Here is a 14,847-nt window from a genome sequence, read left to right as displayed (position 1 = left end):
CTGGAGTGTGGGATTACAGGTGTGCACCGCCATACTGATTTATATGATACTGGGGTTGAACCTAGGGCTCTGTGTATACTAGGCAAGTGCTCTACCATATGGGTTTTAGCCTCAGTCTCCCTTGAGTATTTTCTGAAGTTAATTTCTAACCTTCTTTTCTAAGCTCTTAAGAACATTCTAATCTTGACTGTGTCTTTTTACTTGTTTTATTTGGCATATACCAGAATTTTCAGCATGTGTTTTTGTCATTTTTAGGTTTGTGGGGGAGAGAAACCTTATTTGTCTCCAGATATTTTAGAAGAGAAGCACCAAGAATTCAAACAAGTTGCTCTGGACCACTTCAAGAAGACCAAAAAGATGGGTGGGAAGGATTTCAGCTTCCGTTACCAGCAGGAGCTGGAGGAGGAGATCAAAGAACTGTATGAGAACTTCTGCAAGCACAATGGCAGCAAGAATGTCTTCAGCACCTTCCGAACCCCTGCAGTTCTATTCACAGGCATAGCAGCATTGTACATAGCCTCAGGTTTCACTGGCTTCATTGGGCTTGAGGTTGTGGCCCAGCTGTTCAACTGTATGGTTGGACTGCTGTTGATAGCACTCCTTACGTGGGGGTACATCCGGTATTCTGGTCAGTATCGTGAGCTGGGTGGAGCTATTGACTCCGGTGCAGCATATGTGTTAGAGCAGGTGAGTGGTGCTGGCTGAGGGTCTCTGGTGACTATAAAGTTTGAAAGAATTTCATAGTGAAAAAAGCTCATTTTCTGATGGGCTTTACATTTTACTTTTTTAGTATATTAATATTTAGTCCTGATATATTGTTTTAATGCTTAAAATGGCCCTTTATTGCAAGAAAGGGCCTTTGAGCTACTGTTTGTGCTGGGCAGTTTATTTTTGTTTTTTTGAGACAGGGCTTCTCTGTATAGCCTTGACAGGGCTTCTCTGTATAGGACTCGCTTTGTAGACCAGGCTGGCCTCATACTTCCCGAATTCTGGTATTACAGGCCACCGTGCCTGGGGGTCAGTTTTATTTTTAGTATGTGTGAGTACCTTGCCTGCATATATGTCTGTGCACCATCTGTATCTAGTGCCCTCAGAGGCTAGAAGAGGTGAGTCCCCTGGAACTAGAGTTATAGATGATTGTGAGCGTGGGGCAGCCCTAATTATATGCTCTTCAGATCTAATTCCTATATGATACTCCCCATTTCTGATGAATTCGCTTCACTGATAAAATAGGAGCTTAACAGTGTTATATTTTGAATCCTATTGGGTTCAATCCTATTGCCTTCATTTGTTTGTTAAATTTTTAGGCACATATTTTCAATTTATTTATTTATTTATCTCTTCATTTATTTATTCATTTATTATTTATTCAGATCAGCCTGCCTCCTGGAGCTCTAGGAATAAAGACATGTGCCACTGTGCCTGGCTGCTAAATTAATTTTTTTTGTTAACATATACAAAATAATGGATTTCTTTTTGACATCTTCAGACATATCTTTTTTTGTTTGTTTTATTTTTGAGATAGGGTTTCTTTGTATACCTCTGGCTGCCCTGGACTTGCTTTGTAGATCAGGCTTGCCTGGAGCTCACAGAGATCTACCTACCTCTGCCTCTCTGAGTGCTGGGATCACAGGTGTGCGCCACCACCACCGCTTGGCCATATCTTCATTAATATCTTCGAAGTGCAAACAGTTTTTGAGATTGACATGATCTCTAGGGTTTTTAATTTAAATTTGTTACTATTGTATGTGTTGTGTTGTATATAATATATGAATGTGGGCATAGGGGATCCAGAGCATAGGATGTGGAGGTCACAGGACAATTTTGTTAAGTGAGTTTTCTCCATTCACCTTTATGTGGGATCTGGGAATTGGACTCACATCATTCGGGTTGAGCAGCAAGTATTTATCCAGTGAGCCATTTTACTAGCCCATTTAGGTTTTTTGTTTGTTTGAGTCTCATGTTGCTGAGACTGGTTTCAGACTTCATATGTAGAAGAGATGAATTTGGACTCTCAAACTCCTGACTTTGTTTCTTCTAAAGAGCTTTCAAGTGCTACAAGTGCTGGGGGTATAGGCATATACTATATTCTACACCTGACTGAGCTCCAGTTTCCATATTTTATTTTTTGAGACATGGTCTAGCCTGGGACTCACTGTGTAATGCAGAATAGTCTCAGCCATACATAATCGTTCTACCTCAGCCTCCTGAGTGCTGAGATTGCAGGTGTGCACCATTGCAACTGGTCATTATTAATGTTTTTAGGACTAGTTTGTTTCTTTTCCTGTGACATAAACAGATTGGCTAGGTCAACAGTATGAAGCCAGGAGAGCCTTCTCCTCCTCGGCAGTGAAGCAGATGCCCCACTGACTCTTAGGAGTCAGCTATGGCCATGGTTTCCTCTTACCACTGTTATCTCAGTCCCTCTGCTGTCTCAGCATGCTGCTGATGAGGAAAGATATTTGAAAGTTATCACCAAGGACCTAGTTTTTTTCACGTTGTGTTGTAACTTATTAACTAATACATTGAATAAATGGACTCTTGCAGGCTTCTTGTCATATTGGTAATTCTACTCAGGCTGCAGTAAGGGATGCCGTCGTTGGAAGACCACCTGTTGATAAAAAGGCACAATAGCATCTTAATGGGAAGACCCAGAAAGAGCCAAGTCAGCCCCCGGATTTCTGCTAATGCCATCATGGATGGGCCCAGTTCCAGAGGAATGGCAGATCTGAGACCATCCTGGAAGATCTGAGATAGGGCACTGTAATAAAAGAACTGACCTCTCCAATGGTTTCCAATTCCACTTGTCTTGGAAGCAGTTCTTTTTCTTGCTGTTACAGACCCAAGGCTACTCTTTTCTCTGTTCTATGCTTTTGCACTTTAAGGGGTGGGGGCTAAAAGGAAAATACAGAACTGCAGCTTTTAAGTCTTTGATGTGCCACATAGTGCCTTTTAAGATCAGTCCATGCCTCTGCTGCCGTGAAGGCTGAGGAATGGAGGACAACCTCATGAAATGTGGTTTTGGATCAAGTTTTCTTTGAGATTTTGTATTTTAGTTATTTTGTACCTTTGAAGATTTTTTTTTTAAAGTTTATACAGCTTGAAAAAGGCTCAGCACTAAAGAACAACTGAAATGATACTTAGTACACTTAAATTTTGTTTCCTATAGTACTGATGTTTGAACCTGTTGCCTGACTGTGCTAGGTAATTGCTTCACCCTGGAGCTGTCCTCCAGCTTGCTTGACTGTGCAGACTCAGATCTTGAAATTACTCTGTTCCGAGGTAGCTATGTGCTTTCCATATTCCTTCTCCATCCTTAACTTCTTGAGTAGTTTGACTATAGACATATGCTACCATTCTTGCTTCAAAAACCATATTTATATGAATTCTCTTTGCTATGCAGCATGGAAAAAAGTAAATAATTTAATAATCTATGTTTCAGAATATAAGGTCTTTTACCATGTAGGCTGGCAGTTTTGTTGAATTTGTTTTTTTATTTTTATTCCTATAGCTTCTTTCTAAAAGAGAGGCAAATAAATGGTCCTTAAAAAGTCAGTGGTTCATAATGAAAGGGCTGAGCTAGCTCTTCAAGGTAAAACTAGTTTGAATGAACCATGTGACCTCTGATAAGTCACTTGAACTTATGTCTTGGTTAGATTCACTGTACATTTACGTATGTATACGTGTCATTCTCAGAAATAGTCATTTTCAACACAGAAAAGGCATTACCAAATATTGTTCCTTTTAATGTTCAATTTCATTTTGCTTAGTGGTAATACCAAGTAATTTGATCTAAAGTCTTTACCTAAACTGTTTTTTGTGTGTGTCTCACTTTATTGCCGTGGCTGGCCTGGAACTCTGGATATAGTCCAGGCTAGCCTTGAAGTCATAGAGATCCTTGTGCCTTTGTGGCCACTATGCCTGGCCCCACCTGCTTTTTATTCTATGTATTGTCTAATGTTCATAATATCACAGCTAAACTGTTACTTTTATTTAGTATACTTCCCCCCTTTTTCCCTATTGACTAAGGAAGGGTACTCAGTCTAGCTGAACTATTTAAAATACCTCTTTAGCTGGGTGTGATGATGCATAACTGTAGTCCCCGAACTTGGGAGGCAGAGGCAAGGGGATCTCTGTGAGTTTGAGGCCAGCCTTGTCTACAGAGTGAATTCCAGAACAGCAAGGGCTACAGGGCTGCACATAGAAACTCTCAAAAAACAGACAAATTCCCTCATGATTCTCCTTTTGGTTAGACTGGCAATTTTAAAATAACTGGCTTAGAAAGGACAGTTGATTCTAAAATTTCTTTTTTTACATTTATCTTGATTATGTGATAAAGTTTTATCTATTAGTTGCTTTTTTCTTTGACTTTGTAATGGTGAATTAATTGTGGTTAAACTTTCTTAAAACATGCCTGCAGGTATAGAAACCTTAATTTTTGAGATAATTTGAAATTTTGTTTTAGGAAGGAGATACAAGGGTTTTGGAAAACCTATTACAAATTTTATGTACATGAAGTGTGAATGGAAAGTAGAAAAAATGGAAGTCTTGCATTTGATTTCTTAATCAGAATTTTCTTTTTACTGTTTTCCAATCAAGCACTTAGCAATTCTGAATTAATATTAAGCATTTTACATATTTTCATACAGTCTTGTCCTGAAATTCTTTGTAATTTTTTTCTTTTGCTGTGACATTTGGGAACAATTTTAGCTTGCTTTTAAACTGTTCACTCCTTGTGAGTGACGGACGGCTGATAGTGTTAGGGCTTGGAAGCTCACTCCTCAAGTAGTGGAGTTTTCAGGTGATGTTCCCTACCTGAAAGCTTGTACTGAGTGATGGGCTCCTGATAATGAGATAAGGTCAGAGAGGGTTTTAGGGACAGAGTCTTATTATGTAGTCTAGATTCGCCTATAACTTGCTTTATAGTTTAGACAGGCCTTGAACTTGAGGTTCTGTTGCCTCAGCCTCCCCAAGTGCTGAGCTTATAGTATGTGTCCCCATTCCCACCCCTGGTTCCATTCTTAATGGTGAGAAAGGATGATGAGGGTAAATTTTGCTGTATTATTTCAGTGTTACATACGTGTATGTGTTTAAAGCGAGTGTTCTATTTATCTTATTCTGCTTCTGGAACATACTTATAATTTTTCTTTGCAGGCTCTTAGGAGTTTTTTCCTTGGCCTCTTTTCTAACTTTAAATTGTTGATTTTCTGTCACAGTTGTCAGTACAAAATCCCTTTTTCTGAGTGGCTAAAAATAGTCCTGAGGAGATTCATAACTGGTTGAATGCATCTGTTAACACTTTCAGCCTTTTCTTTGTGGGTCAGGGACATGGTGAAGGAATCAGACCAGTGTCCCTCAGGCTTTTTGTGTAGTCAGTGTTGATTTGTGCACTCCTGTCAATATGTGGAGCACATTCCTGTGTACTTAATGGAGATTTCCAAAACATTCCTTTAAAAGTAACTCACTTTAGGAGAAGCCAGTTGTTGCCAAGATAGTCTTGTCTTTGTCTTGGGGTGATGGGGGTGGAATCCCATGGCTGTGTGTACGCCAGGCATTTGCTGTATCCACCAGGTTAAACACTTCATTTGCTTCTTACCGTCAAATGGATAGACTCACAACTTTGATTCTTTCTCTGGGAAGTCTTTTGTGATTTATCACTTGCTGATAAGTTTTACACCCTTTTGCAGAATACCAAAAATCTGTCTCATGGATGCTTGTGACTTTTCTCATTTCTTTCCCTCTACCCCTTCTCTTTTCCTTTTTCTGTGCAGCCCCAGCCAGAGGTTTTTCTTTGATACCTGCTCTGTACTGGGTCGGGTCACTGTGGATGTTTGTGCTTGATTTGCTTTCTCTCTCAGTCAAGGCAGACAGCACATAGGCACAAGCACTGTTTTTCTTGCAGTTTCTTTAGTAGTCACACACACAGTGATACCTGGGATATGTGAGGGAGACAGAAATTCAGTAGATTAATATCAGCCCAAGCAAAGGCAAATTTTTTTTTTTTTTTCAAAAAGTGTCATGGAAATATCAAAAGACTTCTTTTGTTTGTGTAGATGTTTTGGAATGTAATAATTGGATATGATTTGATTTTTCTGTCAGGTGGCCAACATCTCTGCATCCTTCTACCTAGCCTACGGAGCTGATATGTTCTTTTGTCAGGAATGAGGCAATAAGCAAGCCTTATTTAGCAAAGTGCAAAATATTCCTTGTTTCAGGTGGCCTGTTGTAGTGGTTACAGTTGTTTTTGCCAGGAGCTGCACTGTAGCTCTATCTTGGATACTAGATCTCATCTATGTTTTAATGCTTTAATCTATGGGGTGTATTAAAAGAAAATCAGACTTTGCTTTGTATCTAGGGATTGGTGCAGTGGTTTTGTACTTGTAGCCCGGAGAATCATTGTTTACAAACATCAGTAGGTAATGTTTGGGTAGGGGTGGGGATGAATGGATGAGAATGAACTGACCCATGGATTGGGAGTACCCAGACAGGAAGTGTGCTTCAACATTTCTAGCAGCTTTACCTGAGGTCTGCTGCCTGGTTTCTTCACCTAAGAATTTACTATGTTTAGAATTGTTAGGGCACCCTAAGTCAGGATTGTCCAAGCTTTTTAAAGCTGTAATAGTGCCTTCTCTTATACACCTGTCCTTACAGGTATTTGAGCTTTTTTTTTATTTCTTAATTTTGATAGTGTACCCTCACACACTCTGAAAAAGCCAAATTGAGCACTGTGACTTGAATCCCTAAATCTTTCGTTGTTTTGTTTTGAGAAAGGGTCTTATTGTGTTACCCTGCCTGTTCTGGGACTCACTATTTAGACCAAGCTGGCCTTAAGCTCACAGAGACCAACCTGTCTCCTTGCGAATCCCCAAATCTTTTACACACAGAAATCCCTAAGGTATTAATACAGGTAAAGAAAAGGATGGAATCATAAGTATGAAAGTAGTCATCTATGTACTACTTTCCTATGTAATAGGAGCATTATCAGATAGCTCTATCAACAAAAAGGTTTTCCTGTGGAAAAGAATTGCAAGTGCCAGCGCTGAAGTTTAATGTAATGTTCAAGGGAAGGTTACATCGTTGCCCAAACCTTTTGGTTCAGGTAATTAAAGTTGTGATGGACTTAAGCCTTAAAAAGAGTTGAATCTAGAACATGAGTTCTGAATTTATTTTAAAAAATGATGTGTTATAAGTACTTTCTGCTAGATTCTTAACTTGAATGGCTTTAAAACAATGTTTTAAAAGCACAATGAGAAGCAGTGATGCTGTTCTGTGTTAAAGGCTCGTTTCTGTTTCACTTTTGGGTTGTACAGTTAATGGATTAAAGATCACAACACCATGCCACTTGTGTTTGTTGTTACTGTTCTTTCTTGTAGAAGGACCTGTAGCACAGAGTGGGGCTTGGCAAGGGGAGTTGGTGACCTAGTCAGAGGTTGGGGCAGTGATAGGTCAGCTCACTTTGCCCTCCACAGTGACACTGAGCTGGTTAGCAGTAAGCTGGTAAGGCTGTTGTCCAGCAGCCTAGAAGTAGTGTGTAGTCATGAGATTTGAGGTTATCTTCCCATTTGTAACACTTGTAGTTGGCTACTTGGAGCCAAAGCCAATTGTTAAGAGTCTCTTGAAGAGTGGGGAGGATAGAGGGAGAGCTATGCTGAAAGATTTCCTCTCCACAGGTGACCAGGAAGCCAATGGGCAAGTGGCACCAGGTTTCTCCAATCCTGAGAACTGGGAAAGGTTTGAGTTGTTTTTTTTAAAAGAGTCTCACTATGCAGCCTTGTTACTGTGTAGCCTTGGCTGGCCTGGATTTCACTATGTAGTAGTTCAGCCTGGTTTTGAATTCACAGAGATGTACCAGCCTCTGCCTAAAGAGTACTGGGATTGGAGTATGCCACTACACTGGGCTTTTTTTTTTTTTTTTTTTTTTTTTGAGACAAAAATCTCATGTTGCCTGTCAGAATACAGTCATGATACATAGTGAACAAGGCCTTGGGGAATTGTGAGAGAGGCTCCAGTAAAAAAGGAGGACCTTTTATCTCAGCTGTATTTTGTTCCCTGGATTGTTCTCAGACATGATTTCATGGTTCCTGGGACATACATTTGCAATCAGTTTATAAGATATTCTTGTTGGATGTTGGGACATAGCTATAGAATCCAGTTTAGTGAAAAGATATGCTGAGTGCTGTCCTCAGTGTACTCTGAATCTGCATATAGCCTTCTGTTTTGCTTTCGTGCTTTCCCAGGTATAATCTATAGCACATAGATTGGTACATATAGTACATTGAATTGGTCTGTCCTGAAAAAGTTCTGGGAAAAGGCTGCTCTGTTAATATTTAATAAGTATTTACTGGTGTTTATTTACATGTTTTTTTCTGAACTCAACCTGCTTTGGATCATTGTATTTATTGTTACATTGGTATATAAAAACACACTGAAACTGAATTAAAGTCTGCAGCATTAAATTGTAGTCTTCTCCAATCTTTAAGGTTATCAAATTCCAGGTCTCACAGATTTGCACAGGTCGACAAAGGTCAACAGCTGTTCAGATTGGCCCCAAACTCACTATCTGAGGATACCCTTGATTCTGCTTCCACCTGCCTTGTCTGGGATTATAGGACTAAGTTGGACCAAGTTCATGTGGTGCTGGAAATGGAATCAGAATGTCATATGGTCTAGAAAAGTACTCTTGTTCAGGGCAAGACAGTACAGAGGTCCCTCCATTTTATTTTTTTTCCTGAGGCTATTTTGTATGTTTAGCTAGAATTTCATCTTGGTGGAGAGAGAGAGTCCATGGGATAGCACCTAACTCTTCTAGGAACCTGAGGTCTAGATGCCCCAACTAACTTAGCTTCCATTAAACTGTTTGTGAACCCCCTTCTAACTAACCACTTATCTTAGCTTTTGTTAAACTGCCTGCTTGGGCAAAACCTCCCTGTGCAGCTGCTGAGGGAGATACCAGGATGTGGCAGAAAGCCCTCCTGCCACCTGAGTTAGCATGAATAGCTAACATCTTCCCTGTAATAACCGATAGCTCTTTCTGGTGCCAGAGCTCTTTCCTTGGCTTAAGACCTATGTCCATTTTGTTGGAGAGCTATCCTTTTGCCTCAGCCAGGTTGTCAAGAGAAACCAAATCTGCTTGGTTCTCTCAGCTTCTGTCCAAGGAAATTGACCTTTCCCTCCACCCCCATTCTGGAGCTCTCCCTTCTGGGTTGTTTAGTCTTTTGACTCCTCCTTGTGGTTCAGGGATCCCGGTCCTGTTCCATGTGGAGGTGGGAAAGAGTCTGATCTCTCATTGTGGCAGGGATTATGGGGAATCCTGCCATCTAAGCAGAGTGACCTACCTACTCCAAGTAGCAGTTGTGCCAGGGGGAAGGGGAAGTAGTTTCTTCAGTTACAGAGTGATGGAAGTTCAACTTCTTTCCTGTTCATGGTTTATGTCCCCGTCTCTACCAGTGACTTTCATAATTGGAAGACCTCCAGACTATCCCTTATGAGCCTGTTCTAAGGTAAGAGGGCATTGTACATTTTTTTTGCCAAATAATACAGGGAGGATTAAAAGTGGCAGCCAGAAAACCCAGCTTATCCAAGGTAAGTCAGGTAACTTCAGGACTTGAAGAATCATCCACTGGGTTTGTGTCATGGCTCTGTGAGGCATACTGGGTATTTATTCCCATAGACTCAAATGTCTCTGAAAACCAGTGAGTCACAATATTGCCTTTGTCATGCAGCTGGCCCCAGATATAAGGAGAAAGCTCCAGAAATGAAAGGGAGGTGAGGGATGAATAGGTCTTGACTTTTAGGAATTGTTCAGAAAGTTTACAACAGCTAAGATTTAGCTGAAGATGGACAGGGAAAGAAACTCTGGTGCAGTGATTGATGCTCTTACAGAAACAGACAAGAGGAAATAGGGGAAATAGATCAGAAGAAAGGGTTATAAAGCTCACTAACATTGACTGCAGATGTTGGATTAAGAAAGAAAAAATCCACAAATACCCTGCTTCAGTATATAGATTACCTCATCGAAGTGGAAGTTTTTGCCTCCTTTAAAGACTCAGTTTTGTCATGTGATGTTTTGCTGGAGGTTGGCTTGTGAAAGGGCACCTGATGTTTTGCTGTGAGCTCTCTCATGACTTTAGCCAGCTGAGAATATCTGTGGGTGAACTCTGAGATGAGGAGATATATAGAAGCCCACACACAGTGAGACTTCTGGATCGACATCACTGTGCTGATCTTTGTGCTTTGACCCTTGACTTTAAAGAGAGAAATGTTCTAGGGAACTTCCGGGGCAATCCAACTGAGTCTGTGTCTTTCCATGACTTCATGTTGCTGCTTGGTGTTGGCCTTTAGATTGGACTGCTGGTATCCTGATCACCGAGTTTGGTAATCCCCTAAAGACGTATTGACCCTAATCATCAGGAAGTATATGAAAGAGGTCTACAGCTTTTTCCCCTACTAATCATCTACCTAAGGTTGGGGAGTTGGGGGGGGTGTTGGAAGGGAGGTAAAGGTGCTTAAGAACCCTAAATAAAGTAGGTTTGGTGAAAAATCTAAGCCTGCACTGTTGACCTTGACTTTTTTACTAAACATACTTTATTTAGGGTTATTAAACAATTCCACCTCTCTTCCAATCTCCCAACACTGGGTAAGAGGGAAAGGTTAGTGGAGACAGGGGCCAGAGTTCTCTCTGCTCCTTCCCACTCGGTAGGTTCATAGGAGTCTGTTGAGGGCAATACCAATATCAGTCATCAGGAAATCCAGAAGTCCAGGTTACCAGCAAATCAGCAAACAGCAAATGCAGCAGTAGGCCGAAACAGCAGCAAGCAGTCCTCTTCCAAGCAGCTGTGCCTTCTTCCTCTGGGCTGCTAGAGTCCTCAGAATTCAACTAATTCCACCTGGCAAAGGCCACCTCCACACGAGACACTTACCAGGTGTGGACAAACTAAAATCCCCAACTTGAAATTTTTAACAAAAACATGCTTACATAGCAGAAACTAAACATTTCCCCTTTTCTACAACATTTCCCTTTTCTGTTTAAAAGAAGTTGGCTTTTTTCCTAACATTAATAAACTACATACAATAAAAATTATGAGAATTATTAGATAAGATCATGTTTACAATGTCAAGTCCATTTGTATTTGGCAATCTTGGAAAAAGTATTCCATTATCCTATCCTGGTGAGTCCTAAGTTCTATACCTAAACCACTTTCTTATATCAACCTGAAAACATCTATACAGATCTTAAAACATTTTTTAGACATAAACCATTGTCTAAAGCTTAAATGTAGTAAAACTATAAATATCTATCTAGTCTTCAACCTCATCAGAGACCTTAAAAGGAACCTACTGTATAGGAAGCTAAGAGCAAACAGCTTCCAGAACTATAGAAATGACAAAGACAGTTGGACTGCCTGGACCAGAGGTTTCTCTGTGTTGTTGGGGCATTCAGTCTTCAGTCTACTGGCCCAGAATATCTGACAGGCTTTCCTGTGAAACAGGAAATTTGAAGGACTGACCACTTAGTCTCTGCAAAATTGGACAGTCAATTTTCCAGTGTCCTGCTTGTTCACAGTTTGCTCAGACAGCCTGTTATCAGAAGTTGAAGAGCGGGGTTTTTTTGTTTTGTGTTTTTGGTTTTTTTTTTCCTCTAGTGGCTATCTTGCCACATTTGTGTTTTTGATGCCCATTATCTTCTTTGAAGTATATTAGAGGTGCTGCCAGGAGCAGATGTGGCTCTGTCAGAAAAGCCTTTTATTATTAAAATATTTTAAATTCCATATTCTATAGATCTCTGAAGTGTTTGAAGACCATCTTTTTATCTACCATTATATAGTGCATAATCATATCTACTTATCTACATATCTATTGAGCAACATTGCTTGTGTCTACCTGTGTACTATCTACTTAACCTTGAAAACATAAAAGAGACTAAAGAAAGCCTATTTCTGTAATTAACTAAACTATTATCTAACAAGACTACAAGTAAGATTATTTATCGGTTGCTAACTACTAATTTGCATTTCTAATCATCCTGAACAGTTTGCAATAGTTTTCATAAGACATTTCATAAGACCACATTTTCAAATGAGCTACATATATAGAATACATTTAAGCAAAAGTTGAACAAAATAGCCTTAAATTTTTATCAATATACAATAATCTATACCAATACATAATATTTGACACTAGTAGATTTAATAATGTACCTCTTATCCTGTAATGTCCCACCCCCTCTTTTCTCTAATATTGGCTAAGAGAGAAAGATAAAAGAAAAAGGAAGATAGAGGAGATAAAGAAATCCCTAATTTTAACCTTTACTTTCTTTTTTCCCTTAACATGACCAATCCATAACCCACCAAATGACCAACAACACCCACCCCACCTCTTGCGAGTGGGGGTGTCATGTTCTTAAAATTATTTTTTGTTGTCTGAGGGGAAAACATCTTTTTGGGTACACTTAAAAAATCAGGATATTGGCCAAGTGCTGAAAAACTAGCTGTATCTTTTTTCTCTCCAGTCTCTGTGGTTTTTGTAGTCTCTGAGTTTTCTGTCTAGTCTCTGTGTTATCTGTCCAGTCTCAGTGTTTTCTGTCTAGTGTCTGTATTTTCTGTTTAGTCTGCATGTCTTCTGTTCACTCTCTGTGGTGTTGATCATTTGGGCTTATGAAGTTGACCTGGGTGTAGATTCTTGAGGAAACAGTAATTGAGGCAGTTTGTGAGGCTGAAATCATCTGGGCTATTTCTTTATCTTCACTGTTATCTGATCTTTTGCTCTGAAAATAAACAAACTTTTAAAGGTAATATAGGTACATTTTGCATCATAAGGACCAAGTAGCCAACAAGATTCATTTACTATCTGAAGACATTTAAGTCTCAGCTAGTAGGAGGTCTTTCTTGGTTAAATCTATAAGTTTCATTGGTAACCATATTTTTTCATTTCCTGTAGATATATAGGCATAAACATGTCCCCATCTCAAACTATTGCAGATTTCTATTCTACTGTTAACATGTCCTTATAATAAATGGGTTGTTCTAGTTCTACAGTTGTTTTTTTTTCTATAACTCAGTGTCTCTCAGCTGCTGCTGTTCCTTTTTCACCAACACTAAGAAAATTTAGAGTTAACAAAGCATTATTTAGCCTGTCCCTAGGGGTCATTACTCTCCCTTTTTGTTTAATAAGCGTCTCTTTTAAAGTACAATAAGCTCTTTCTACAACTGCCTTCCTGTAGGATTTTGTGGTATATCTGCAATGTGCTTTATGTTATAATATGCAAAGAACTGCTTCATCTTACTAGACACATGCGGGGGTATTATTAGCCTTAATTTATTCAGGTATCCCCATAATTGCCATTATTTCTAACTATCAGCCTTTTCAGAACTCAAAGCAGTTGCCCATTGGAACCCTGAATATGTATCTATGGTATGGTGTATATACCTTTGTTTTCCAAATTCTGCAAAATGAAACATCCATTTGCCAGATTTCTTTTGGTACCCTTTATGTTATTCCCAGTTGGTAATGGAGTTTAGTTATACAGAGCACACAGACACTTTATTATTATTTCTTTGGCTTGTTGCCAAGTGATAGAAAACTTTTCCTTTAAACCTTTACTGTTAACATGGTGTTTTTCATGTCATTTCGAGGCCTCTGTCACATTTTCTATTAGTAATTGATCAATTTCCTTATTTCCTTGTGCCAATGGACCTAGCAAACCTGTATGAGACTGAATATGAGTAATATATAATGGATAGTTTCTGCTTTTGATGGCCTGTTGCAATTGCATAAATAACAAAGTCGATTCTGAGATACCAAGAATAAGTCCAGCAGTTTCTATATGCAAAACAACCCTTTCTGCATATTAAGAATCAGTAATTATATTAAGAGATTCAGTAAAATCTAATATTACCGTAAGGATAGCATATAATCCTGGTTTTTGAACTGAAGAATATGGGCTTTTTATCACCCTGCTTATTTGGTCTGATTTATAACCTGCCATTCCCATCTAGTTTATGCTCAAATGTGTTTAACCTTACAGATTCTTTGTAAATGGCCAGATTCACTGCAATTAAAGCACCGGGATATTTTGATAACTGAGACCTCTAGCTATAGCTTGTCCTATGATACTGACATGATCTTTCTGAGACCCAGTGTTAGTTGTCTCTTTTATCCATTCATCTATTGGGGGTCCTCATGCTTTTAAATGTCTGAGTGCTCCTGTACATTCAGTATTTGCATTCTCATATACCAAGATCAGTATCAACGCTTGTCTGGTTTCAGGGTCTGGTACGCCTCTGTTTGGAGTTGAACCTAGTCTCTGTAAGAAGTTGATAAATGCTTCTCCAGGGCCTTGAATTACTTTAGTAAATGAGGTGGTTGTTTTACCAGGCTTTTAAACCATATCCCATGCTCTTAATGCTGCAACATGACGTTGTTCAATTACAACATCATCAGATCAGATGTAAATCAGCACAAGCACCTTCACCAAGCAGCTGATCCTTATCAACATTTATCCCGTGCTCGCTTCGGCAGCACATATACTAAAATTGGAATGATACAGAGAAGATTAGCATGGCCCCTGCGCAAGGATGACACGAAAATTCGTGAAGCGTTCCATATTTTTTTGACAGGAGTCTACTGAGCGCATTTGAAAGACTCTAACTAGCAGTGTTTTCAAAGCAAAGACTCATGACCAAACCTTTGGCAGAGTACAGGGAATCATAAGAAAGAAGGGGAGTTAGTCTGATGAGGAAAGGATAGGAGCTCCACAAGGACCAAATATATCTGGGCACAGGGTCTTTTCTGAGACTGACATGCAACCAAGGACCATGTATGAATGTGACCTAGAACCTCTGCTCAGAT

General features: G+C 39.4%; 1 protein-coding gene and 1 non-coding gene across 3 annotated transcripts in view; both read left to right on the top strand.

The window, feature by feature from the left end:
- Atl3 (atlastin GTPase 3) overlaps positions 1 to 7,341 on the top strand; it is a 40,996-nt gene extending 33,655 nt beyond the window's left edge. For both annotated transcript variants that reach the window (XM_055610389.1, XM_055610390.1), the window contains exons 12-13: positions 256 to 687; positions 2,548 to 7,341. In XM_055610389.1, the coding sequence (XP_055466364.1) occupies positions 256 to 687; positions 2,548 to 2,634 (519 nt within the window). In that variant the 3' untranslated portion in view covers positions 2,635 to 7,341. The remainder of the gene's footprint in view (positions 1 to 255; positions 688 to 2,547) is intronic.
- A 7,160-nt stretch (positions 7,342 to 14,501) lies between these two features.
- Positions 14,502 to 14,608, top strand: LOC129679475 (U6 spliceosomal RNA). The gene has a single exon (XR_008720552.1). It is a non-coding gene; the product is annotated as a U6 spliceosomal RNA (small nuclear RNA).
- Positions 14,609 to 14,847: the final 239 nt, after the last annotated feature.

The sequence above is a fragment of the Psammomys obesus genome, unplaced genomic scaffold (genome assembly GCF_907164565.1).
Source record: "Psammomys obesus unplaced genomic scaffold, mPsaObe1.curated_primary_1811, whole genome shotgun sequence".
Classification (NCBI taxonomy): Eukaryota; Metazoa; Chordata; class Mammalia; order Rodentia; family Muridae; genus Psammomys; species Psammomys obesus.
Note: the sequence above shows the minus strand (reverse complement) of the source record. Positions and strands in the feature narration are given on the sequence as shown.